We start from the raw sequence: 12201 nt of genomic DNA on the forward strand, positions 1-12201 counted from the left end.
CTTTTGCCCTGTGAGCTCCATAATCATAGGTGCTGGGGGTTGGGATGAGGACATCTTGAGGGCCATCCTTCTGCCTCCCACATGTATGATGGGCTGCAAGTGTGCAGAAGGGGGGTCCTAGTGCTGGAGGCTAATTGCGCCAGGACAGGTGAGGGATGAATTCCCTTCTTGTGTGAACCAAGGGATGGTACTGGGGGTCCGGGAGGCAGAAGACCTGAGTTCCTGAAGACCTGCCCACATCCCTGCACTGGGCAATATCAGGCCGCCTGGAGCCTACAAGGGAGTGTTGCTATTGACCTTATCCATCATCAAGGCAAATATGGAAGTCTCACTTTTTAGCCACAGCTCTTGGTCACATGCTGGCAGCAAAGAGATAAGTCTGTGTCCCGAGAAGCTGTGTCCTGGTAGATCATCAGGCAACTCCCACATGCCTCAGTTTCCCCCATCTAAGAGGAGATCGCTGACCTAGAGGAACTCTCACACCGTCCTATGATTTGGACCTGGGGGGGAGCAGGCAGGAAAGTACCAGCCTCTCCGGAGTCCCCCTAATCAACTCAGTCATCAGGCCCTGGCTGGACAGAGGACGGTTAGGAAGAGCTGCCCCAGGCTGGGCATCTGGTGCTGTGTCTGCTTGTGGTAGAGACCACGGGACCCAAGATTGAATGTGGGCACAGGGACATTGGGGAGGGTAGGTTGACATGGAGACTGTCATCATAGGGCCTGAGCTGCCTCTGCTTGGCTTAGTCTGGGCCTGGAACTTTATTTCTGTATTTCTTTTTTTTTTTTTTTAATATACTTTTAAGTTTTAGACCAGGTGTAGATTTATACCCCTTGCCCAATTTCCTCTATTATTAACATCTTATAATAGTACGATTTATATGTTATAATTAATGACCCGATATGATGCATTATATTAACTAAAGTCCATGGTTTATTTGGATGGCCTTACTTTTTCTCTAATATCCTTTTTCTGTCCCAGGATCCCATCCAGGCCCTGCATGACATTTAATTGTCTCATCTTCTTAGGCTCCTCTGGGCTGTGACAGCTTCTTAGACTCCAGGCTCATTTTGTATATACATTTCCTGCCTCAGTTCTAGAATCAGCCATTTCTTCAAGGACTTTGTTTCCTTTTTGTGGAGACGCTGTTAGAAACCTCGATCTGGTGTGCTGGTTGCCCTTGGGGTGTGCTTGCCTCTAGGCCCTCAGCTGACAGAACAAGGCAATATGTGTGCACTAACTGGTGTGTAGACGTATCGATAAATATTTTCATATGTATCCATCTGTATCTACATTAAAATAAACATGACTTTGAACTCATGTCTCCAGCTCTAATCCATCACCACAGGGATCACTTTTGCCTCCTCCTTGCTTGTCTGCAACCTCCCACCCCAACAGCGAGGACCTGGCTCCACCAACCTCCGTCCATTCACTTCATTGTTCATTTTTAGTGTACCTATCAGATTGTCACCCTGTACCCCTGTTAGAATTAACTGTCAGCTAGGGTGCCATGCTGTGTGCAGTCCCTGTGCCTTTAGTCTTACAGTTGCTACTCATTACCAAAGTGACTTAGGTCAGCACACAGAGCCTAGTGGTTTTGTTTGAGGCCAGTTTGTGTTTCCAGGTCTCTGACACAGAGATGGAGAGGTGAACATGTGGCCTGAAAAGCAATAGGTCTGCCAAACCCTTGCTCTATAATTTTCCACAAAGAATTGCCACAGCCCAGAGGTCCTCAGAGTCCTGGAAAACCATGCCAAATTACCACATGAATGCTCGGTGTTTACAACAATGGCTAAAATCTGCTTGATTCATTCTTTTCTAACCAATAACCTGGAATTTTGTGATAAGCAATGTGCATACTAGCATGCTCAGGGTGAGTGTGCTGTCAGGGCATGTGGCTCTAAACTATAAGAACATATTTGTCTCCCTGCTTGGGATTCCCCTGGCCTTTGGCATAGTCAGAAAGGACTGGGCATGCTGATGGGACAAGAGTGCATGGCTCTTACAGACAAACATTGTATAGTAGTGTTGGAAGGAACTCAGTTGTTGGAGTCAGGAAACCTAGATCTTAGCCCTAACCTTGCACGAATCATCTGTGTGACCCTGACCAAGTACCTTGACTTCTCTCCTAAGTTTTTGTTTTATTTTTATCTCTAAAATGTAAAACATTCCCTATGAAAGATCTCATGCAATGCAATGCCAAATCCATATCTTGGCCAGCGAAGAACTTATAAAACATGCAATTAAATGATTTTAGGCAGGCTGACAATGAACATCCTACTAAAAATACTACCTCCCACACCACCTAAGCCACCTCTAACTTAACCCCACCAACACTCCCTGACATATTTTTTTCAAAAATTTTTTGTTTTAATTTTTCAATCACAATTGACATTCAATATTACATTAGCTTCAGGTGTACACCATAGGGGTTAGACATTTATATAACTTATGAAGTGATCCAGTATGTCTAGTACTCATCTGGTACCATATATAGTTATTACAATATTGACTCTGTTCCCTCCACTGTACTTTACATCCCTGTGACTATTTGGTAACTGCTAATTTGTACTTCTTAATCCCTTCACTTTTTTTACCCAGCCCTCTAATCGCCCCCTTCCATCTGGCAACCTACAGTTTGTTCTCTATATCTATGAGTTTGTTTCTATTTTGTTTGTTTGTTTATTCTGTTCTTTAGGCTCCACATATTAAGTAAAATCATATGGTATTTGTTTTTCTCAGTCTGACTCATTTCACTTAGCATAATACCCTCTAGGTCCATCTAGGTCCATGTCATTGCAAATTGTAAGATTTCATTGTTTTCTATGGCCAAGTACTATTCCATTGTATATATGTAGCACCTCTTCTTTATCCAAATGTCTATTAATGAACACTTAAGTTGATTCCATATCTTGACTGTTGTACGTGAAATGTCCTTCCTTGTCTCTTGTTATAGCCTTTATTTTAAAATCTATTTTGTCAGATATAAGTATTGTTACCCCCACTTTTTCTCATTTTCATTTGCATGCAATATCTTTTTCCATCCTTTTACTTTCAATCTGTGTATGTGTTTTGATCTAGAGTAAGTCTCTTGTAGGCAGCATATGCATGAGTCTTGTTGTCTTATCCATTCAGCCACCCATGTCTTTTGATTGGAGCATTTAACCATTTACATTTAAAGTAATTATTGGTATGTATGTAATTATTGCTTTTATTATTCATATTTTTTATCTTTTTTTCCTTCTTCTTTTTCAAGAAGTCTCTTTAACATTTCTTGTAATACTGGTTTGATGGTGATCAACTCCTTTAACTTTTTCTTGTCTGGAAAGCTCTTTATTTATACTTTGATTCTAAATGATAACCTTGCTGGGTAATCTAGGTTATAAGTTCTTACTTTTCATCATTTTGAATATTTCATGTCAGTACCTCTGACTTACAAGGTTTCTGTTGAGAAATCAGCTGACAGTCTAATGGGAGCTTCTTTGTAGGTGACTAACTGCTTTTCTCTTGCTGCTTTTAAAGATTCTCTGTCTTTAGCTTTCGGCATTTTAATTATGATGTATTTTGGTGTGGGCCTCTTTGGGTTCATCTTATTTTGGACTCTGTGCTTCGTGCACTTATGTGTCCATTTCCTTCACCAGGTTAGGGAAATTTTCCATCATTATTTTTTCAAATAGGTTTTCAAGCTCTTGCTCTCTTTCTCCTCCTTCTGGTACCCTTATGATGTGAATGTTGGTACTCTTCATGTTGTACCAGAGGTTCTTTAAACTATCCTAATTTTTTAAATTCTTTTTTTTTCTGTTCCAATTGGGTGTTTTCTGTTACTTTGCTTTCCAGATCGCTGATTCGATCCCCTGTCCCCTGCTTCATCTAGTACTGTTGATACCATTTAACGTATTCTTCATTTCAGTTATTGTATTTATCATTTCTGACTGTTTCTTTTTTATTGTTTCTACCTCTTTGTTGATGTTCTCACTGAGTTCATCTATTTTTCTCCTACATTCATTGAGCATTCTTATACCCAGTGTTTTGAACTCTGTATCTGGTAGATTGCTTGCCTCCATTATTATTTAGTTCTTTTTCTAGAGTTTTGTCCTGTTCTTTCATCTAGAACATGTTTCTTTGTCTCCTCATTTTGGCTGCCTCCATGTGTTTGTTTCTATATGTTAGGTAGATCTGCTACATCTCTCAGTCTTGGCAGGATGGCCTTATGTAGTAGGTGTTCTTTGGGGTCCAGTTAAGCAATCTCTCTGGCCACCTGAGCCCGGGGTATCCCTTGTGCGAGTTGTGTGTGCCCTCCTGTTGTAGTTGAGCCTTGATTGCTATTGGCATGTCAGTGGATGGGATTGACCCTCAGGCTGACTTGCTGTGAGGACTGGCCATGACTATAGGAGATGAACCACTGTGCGGGGGCTGAACTCCTGCAGTGGGATTCACTATAGTGGGGCTCTGCCACTTGCTGAGTCCACCCTTTGGGTGTGTCATTTGTGGAGCTTATTAAGTGGTACTCTCTAGTGCGATCTGATGCTGGCTACTGTATTAGTTCTGGGGTCTCTTGGGAGGGGCTTTGGTGCAGGTCCAGGTCAGCTGTTGCCTATGCCAGGCCCAGCGCCACCTTACATGAGCTAAACAGCAGTTGTTAGCTGCCTGTGCTGGGCTTGGAAGAGCCTGGGAGAGGCAATGCTACAAACTAAGGCTGGCTACTGCTAGTGCTAGGCTGCTTAGGGAGCTGCTTAGAAAGAGGTACAAGGAACACTGAGGCCAAGCACTGGTTGTTGGGGGTTGTGGACCTTTCTGAGAATTCAGGGAAGTCCACAATGTGGGCTGAGGATGGCTGCTTGTAATAGCCACTGAAAAAAATTCCAGCCTGGGCGTGAGTTGGATGGGGTAGGTTCTCAGGGAGTCATTAGGGTGGGGCAAGTTTGATGGAGACTCAGATTTGGTGCCCACCGAAAAAAAAATCATTTGTCAAGAAGGGCTAAACACAGGGACAAAGGTGACTGCCAGCAGTTTGGTCTTGGAATGAGTTGCCCTTCCTTTCTGTGTCCTGAAGCCAGATAGTTCAGTTCTTCCCTGGCACTTTTTGAGCTGCTGCCCCAGTGCTGGAGCTCAGAGCAAATGAGTTCGTCAGTGAGTAACTCCATGTGTGGGTCATTTAAGAGGAATGCCTGGGATTCCAACAGCCCTCTGTCTCACCTGGGCAGAATCCTCGCTGATTTTCATCAGTTGTTATGAGGACTCCTCTACCTGGCACTGGTGGTCTGGGCTGTGGATCTCACTGTGGGGCTAGGAACCCTTGCCCCTTAAGGTGGGACCTCTGCATTCAAGATAACCTTCCCTATTCTTAACTGCCACATGTGGGTGTGGAACCAGCTCGTTTTTGGTCTCCACCCCTCCTACCAGTCTCGATGTGGCTTCTTCTTGATATCTTAAGTTATAAGAGTTCTGTTCAGCTAATCTTTAGGTGGTTTTCGAAGGTGATTGTTCTATAATTTAGTTATAATTTTGATGTGGTAATGAGAGGAGGCGAGCACAGTGTTGCTATCTTGATGGGAAGTCCACTTGTATTCTTTTTAATTGCCAGGTAGTATCCCGTTGCAGGAACATACCACATTTCTCCATTCACTTGTTGATGGACTTCTGGTTGTTTTCTGTCTGGATTCTTATAAATAAAGCTGCTGTGAACATCATTGTTTAAGTCTTTTTGTGAAGGTCTTCACCTCTCTTTATTTCTGTGCACAAGGTTATTCCCAGCCCCTCTGTACTTTACTGTTCTAGTCTCTTCTTCAGGGGACCTAGCTCCTCTCAGGGGCAAACTGTATGCAGACCCAAAATCCAGTTGAAGGTGCTGCTGCTTGCTCTAGGGTTTCACTGGGACAGAACTAGGGAATGTGTGTGCACACATGAACACTCACACACATGCACACACACTCACACACAAGAGACACATGTGAACACACATATATGTACACACGTGTGTACACAATGCACACACACAGAGTACATGTATGGACATAGTAGTATATGCACACGCATGCACACACACCACATCTATAATTCTGTATTTATATTGAAATGTGAGCCTTCCCCAATCCTAATCCCAACCCCATACCACAGAGTTTATTCCAGTTTCTTCCTCTCCATATTTGCCTGCCCTCTAGGGCATGTAAGACCTGATTCCCATTCTTAATTCATTGACTTATTTGGCCAATTCCCCACCAGTGAACTCTAACCCCAACTTGGGCCAGCACAGCCCCCAGCACCACTCCCAACCAGGCACCTATCAGAACTCACCTACTCTAGGCTTTGGGCTGCTTGGTTCAGAAGGAAAGGGAGGGAGAGGAAGAAGAGTGGGCAGAGCCTGAAACATTGTAGTCATTTCGGTGGATATATAGCAGTGTCCCTTCTAGTCTGCAGTTTCTTGATGAATAAGCAGGATGAACATCTTGTCATGAGCTTCCTGGTCATTCATACAACTTCTCTGATGAACTGTCAGCACAAATCTGTTATCCACTTTTTAATTAGGTCGAGTGTCTTCTTGTGAGTTATGAATTCTTTTTCTTTTTATCCCTTCCTCCCTCCCTCCCTCCCTCCCTCCATCCCTTCCTTTCCTCCTTCCTTAATTTGGATGCAAGCCCTTTACGAGATACATGTATCGCAAATATTTTTCTTCCAGTCAGTAGACTGTACTTTCGTTATCTTAATAGTGTCACTCGGTATAAGTTTTAAATTTTGATAAAGTCCTATTTATCATGTTTTTCTTTTCTTAGTCCCCTCTGCATTCCTTCAGGTTGTGAAGATTTTCTGCTGTGGTTTCTCCTAGATCTTTATAGTTTTAACATCTACATTTAAATCTATGATCCATTCTGAATTGATTTTTTGTGTGTATTATGAGGCAAGTATCAAGGCTTATGTTTTTTCCTACACAGATTACACAATTGTTCCAGAAACTTATGAAAGTTTCTCTCTTAAAAATAATTGGTCATTTATGTGGGTCTCTTTCTGGACTATTGTTTCATTGACCTATATACATTATTCTATACTAATACCACACTCTTTTGATTATTGCAGCTTTATATTAAATCACCAAAGTCTCAGCATATGATCCACATGTGTAAGGTCACCATGTGAGGGTTTATTTCTGGGCAACTCCTACAGTAAAGGGCTGGTGCCTTCACTTCTCCTGCAGCCTGTCCCCCTAGAATCTCTGCAGCCCCCATACATCCTGCAGGAGGTGGAAGTCCACCATTGTGAACACAGAGACCTGCAGCCAGGACTATCCTGGCCCAGGAATCTGGGGATTCCTGCCAGGTGAGCCCAGAGGGGCAAGGTGGAAGATGAGGGCTCCTTAACTCCCCGGCATTTTGGTACTCACTCCACTCTGAACTCAGCATGACTCAGGAGGGCTTCTTGTCTGCCGGGTGCACAGGTTTTGGCTGCAAGCTGACATGGTAGGCTGGGGTGGGGCTGCAACTTCGTTGCTGCCTCTGCACAGAGCCTGGGTCCACTTTCCCTCCCTCTAACCCTTGATCCATGACTTCCTCTCTCCTCCTGAAAGCGCACCCAGGGCACAGGATACATGCTGGGCCTGAAGGGAGACTCATTGCAGCAGCCCTGACTCTGGCCCAGCTCAGTGTCTTCTGGTGGGGAATCTGAGGTTGGGGGGTGTTACAATCACTTGCCATGGTCACACTTAGGAGTCTGCTAACCCAGCACTCCCAGTCCACTCTGTTTTCACCCCATGCCCAACCCCGCAGGGCCTGCCTTGATCCTCAGAGGGTCACTGTCCCAGGCCTGTGGTCCCAGTCAGACCCAGGCTCCATGACCCTGACCCAGTGGGCAGGTAAGGAGTGGGTGGAAGAGGCATCCCAGTCCCCTCCCCATTCTGCCCAGCTCCTCCCAGCAGGTGCTAAGGGGAGTACCAGGGTTCCCTTTGGTGGAGACCCAGGGAATTGTAGGACTCTAGAGGAAGCTAGGCTCAGGCAGAAATAAGCCTGCTTTATTCATGGGTGACTTGATTATGCACACAGAAAAGCCTAAGTAGTCTACCAACACAGGATTATGTGAATTTAGCAAGGCCGTGAGATACAAAATCAATATGCAAAAAAATATTGTACCTCTAAAGATCTAGCAATGATTGGAAAAATAAACATAACACTGTTGGCTGAAGAATTAAAAAAATCAAACATGAGACATAAATTTAATGAAAGGTGTCCAAGGTCTCTACACCAAAAACTACGAAACATTTCTGAAAGAAATGTGGACTGTAAAGATATCGTTTCTCCCCATATTGATTTATAGATCATACAATCCAAATCCCAGCAGTCTTACTTTTTGCAGAAATTGACATTTTGATTCTAAAGTTAATATGAAAAGGTAAAGGACCTGGAATAGCCAAAACAATCTAGAGGAAAAAGAACAATGATGGAGAACTTAACCTTTCCAATTTTAAGACTTACTATAGAATAATAATAATTAAGACAGTGCAGTATTGGGACAAGATGTACACAGAGATAAAAGGAATGGAACAGAGTCTAGATATAGATTAAAAAATTACAGAACCACTTGATTTATGACAATAATGTCACTGATATTGAAAGGGTAACCGGTGGCCTTTCTCATAAATGGTGCTGGACAATAAGATAAGTGTATGGGGAAAAGTGAAACTTGGCCCCATTTACATTATACACAAAAATTAATTCAAGATGTATTTATGTGAAATGTGGGCATTGACACTATTAAGCTTCTAGAACAAAACAGGAGACTATCCTCATTATAGTGGAATACTTCTCGGCAATAAAAAGGGAATAAAATTTTAAAAAAAGGAATAAAGTACAAATCACAGAACAGACAAAAACAAACAAATTCCTGGGACTAATATGGTACTATAGCAAGGTTTCAGGATATAAAGTTAATGGTAAAAGTCAATTGTTATATATATTGCTATATACCAGCAATGAAGAATTGGAATTTGAAGTTAAAAACACAATACTATTTACATTAGCATCCCCCAAATGAAGTACTTAAAAATAATCTAACAAAATATGTACAAGTTTATGTACATAACTCTGCTGAAAGAAATCAAGGATCTAAATAAATGGAGAGATATCCATGTTCATGAGAAGGAAGATGATATTATTAAGATGTAGTATCTACCCAACTTGATCATAGATTCATAACTACCCCAATCAAAGCCCCAGCAAGTTATTTTGTGGGTATCAACAAACTGATTCTAAAGTTTATGTGAAAAGGCAAAAAACACATAATAGCCAACATGATATCGAATAAAAAGAACAAAGTTGGAGGACTGATACTACCTAATTTTAAGACTTACTATAAACCAATGATATATTGATGAAAGAAAACATAGGTCAATGGACTAAAATAGAGAGCCCAAAGGTAGACCCATACAAATAATCAACTGACCTTTGACAAAGAGGCAAAGGCAATTCAATGGAGAAAAGACTGTCTTTTCAGCAAATAGTGTTCAACAACTGGACACTCACATGCAATATATGAATCTTGACACAGACCTTTCATAAACAATTAAATCAAAATGGATCATAAACCTAATTGTAAATGCAAAACTATAAATTCCTAGAAGATAACATAGGAGAAAACCTAAATGACCTCGGGTTTGGTTATAAATTTTGGATTGAATACCAAAGGCGTGATCTGTGAAAGAAAAATTATTAGGTTGACTTCATAAAAATTATAAATTTCTACTCTTGAGAGCTACTGTTAAGAGAATGAAAAGTGTGAGAAATTCTTTGCAAAACACATATATGATGAAGAACTGTTATCCAAATACACAAAGAATTCGTAAAACTCACTGATAAGAAAGCAGCCAACCCAAATAAAAGTTGGCTGAGAGGAATATGAAATATTCACAGCCCTTTGTGCGCTCCAGGAATCCTTCTACCTGCTTCTGTCAGATGGTTCTTGTCTCTGACCATGTCCTTGACCTCATTTTTGATATTGATTTGGATGGCAGTGGGGAATGCAGACAGTTCAGGAGGGCCATGATTAGGGAGGTGAGCTGTAGGTCTCAGTGACCAGCAGGCCCAGAAGAGAGTGAGAAACAGGCAGGGACAGTGGTCAGCCCTGACTGTGGAGGTCAGGAGCCAGAGGTGGTAGGGCCTGGTGGGGGCAGTGTCCAAGGGGAGCTGGCACTGGCTACTTGTTATCTCACTGTCACTTCCATTTCCCTTGTCCTTCTGCTGATGGCACTCAGATCCCGAGATAACAAGGTTCCATTGTAATCAGCAGAACCGCTCGGATAATGCCTGGAGATGGACATGGTCGGATCACCCAAGGAATCGGGTCTGCCATCTCCGGAAGGCACATCTGGGCCCTGGGTCTGAATCATCTGCTTCCTCCGCTCTGGATTGGAGGACGGCGCGCCCCTCCTCTAACCCTCTGATGGCCTGGGAGGATAAATGGGGACGGGAGAGCAGACTGCGGCAAAGCAGCAGGGACCAGCCAAGGTAAGCACCCCACGCCAGACCCCAACATCTGGGTGTCACCATGCAGTGAGTCACTGATCCTCAGATCTGGAGAAGCGAGACCTCAGACCCCAGGCCTGGACCGATCCCTGATCCCGGAGTCCCCGACTCCATCTGCACCCCACACTCTGTAAACCCTGGCCTGGCCCAGCCCCCAGCCTCTCTCTTTCCAGATGCTGAATCTGCTGGTGCTGGCACTGCCTCTCCTGCTGAGCCCAGTCCACATGGTCCCTGGTGAGTTCTAACCCTGGCTGGCCCTGGCCCTACCCCTTCTTCCGTACCCCAAAAGCCCCACGATGGGCAGGTGGGTTCACAGAAGCCCAGGGTTGTGTGGGGCTGGGCTGTGTCTTGTCCTGAGAGTGCTTCCGGCCCCAGCCCCACGCCAGGCCCTGGAGCGAGTGAACATCGTGGGAGGGAAGGAGGCCCCGGGCAGCAAGTGGCCCTGGCAAGTGAGCCTGAGAGTCAAATATCAATACTGGAAACACTTCTGCGGGGGCTCCCTCATCCACCCCCAGTGGGTGCTGACTGCAGCACACTGCGTTGGACCGTGAGTGACCATGGGGCCTGGTGGGTGAGGGCAGGCCTGGGGCTCCACCCACATTCCTTGGTGTCCAGGAGGCTGCCCTGCCCCCTGAGTAGGTACCCCCTCTCTCCAGGGACTTCAAGAATCCCACAGACCTGAGGGTGCAGCTGCGGGAACAGCACCTGTATTATCGTGACAAGCTACTGCCCATCAGCCGGATCATCGTGCATCCTGAGTACTACGCCATCCAGGCGGGGTTTGACATTGCCCTGCTGGAGCTCGAGGACCCTGTGAACATCTCCTGCCAAGTCCAGCTGGTTACTCTGCCCCCTGCCTCGGAGACCTTCCCCCCAGGGACTCCATGCTGGGTGACAGGCTGGGGTGACATAGACAATGGAGGTAAGCATCAGGGAGAGCTGGAGGGCTTGGGGGAGCAGGGACCAGCCACCCCTATGACTCAGCTCTGGGGTTCCATTTGGGGGACAAGGTCCTCATGGGCTGACTGAGGCTAATGATCACCAGCACCCTGATGTTGTATGCTCTTGTCTCACCCCCAGAATCCCTCCCCCCTCCATTCCCTCTGAAGCAGGTGAAAGTTCCTATTGTAGAAAACAGCATTTGTGACTCAAAATATCACACTGGCTTGTACACGGAGGACAATGTGCGGATCGTTCGTGATGACATGATGTGTGCCGGGAACACGAAGAAGGATTCTTGCCAGGTGGGCCCGTGTCCTCCCCAAAGCTCCACAAGTCTTGGCCTCGAGAACCACTACTGACCCCTCTCTTCCCCAGGGTGACTCTGGAGGGCCCTTGGTCTGCAAGGTCAATGGCACCTGGCTGCAGGCAGGTGTGGTCAGCTGGGGCGATGGCTGTGCCCAGCCCAACCGGCCCGGCATCTACACCCGCGTCACCTACTACCTGGACTGGATCCATCGGTATGTTCCCGAGGAGCCCTGAGTCTGTCCCTGAGACAGCCACCTGGGTCCACAGAGAAGCCAGCCCCTTCCAGTCCCCACACCATTGCATCCTGCCCAGGTGGCAACCTTCCCCACCTTCTGTCCCCTGCCCTGAGCCCTGCCTTCCCAGAGCAGGCACTGATCCTCATTAAAGGGCATGGAGAAGACACGTGTTGTGGCCATGATTCTGACTGTGAGCATCACTGAGGTGGGGAAG

General features: G+C 45.1%; 1 protein-coding gene across 1 annotated transcript; it reads left to right on the forward strand.

Annotated features, from left to right (window-relative positions):
• The first annotated feature begins 10478 nt into the window (after positions 1-10478).
• LOC105303290 (tryptase alpha/beta-1-like) lies at positions 10479-12055 on the forward strand. The gene is made up of 6 exons (XM_011376822.1): positions 10479-10485; positions 10677-10737; positions 10879-11050; positions 11160-11425; positions 11584-11747; positions 11821-12055. Exons 2-6 carry the CDS (start codon positions 10677-10679, stop codon positions 11983-11985), a joined length of 828 nt encoding a protein of 275 aa, XP_011375124.1. The 5' UTR covers positions 10479-10485; the 3' UTR covers positions 11986-12055.
• The last annotated feature ends 146 nt before the right edge of the window (positions 12056-12201 follow it).

The sequence above is a fragment of the Pteropus vampyrus genome, unplaced genomic scaffold (assembly GCF_000151845.1).
Source record: "Pteropus vampyrus isolate Shadow unplaced genomic scaffold, Pvam_2.0 Scaffold303, whole genome shotgun sequence".
In the NCBI taxonomy this organism is placed as follows: Eukaryota; Metazoa; Chordata; class Mammalia; order Chiroptera; family Pteropodidae; genus Pteropus; species Pteropus vampyrus.

Coding starts and splice junctions, on each gene's coding strand:
- LOC105303290 (XM_011376822.1), top strand. CDS start 10,677: ATGCTGAATCTGCTGGTGCTGGCACTGCCTCTCCTGCTGAGCCCAGTC. Junction 10,738..10,878: donor CCCAGTCCACATGGTCCCTG/GTGAGTTCTAAC, acceptor TTCCGGCCCCAG/CCCCACGCCAGGCCCTGGAG. Junction 11,051..11,159: donor GCAGCACACTGCGTTGGACC/GTGAGTGACCAT, acceptor CCCTCTCTCCAG/GGACTTCAAGAATCCCACAG.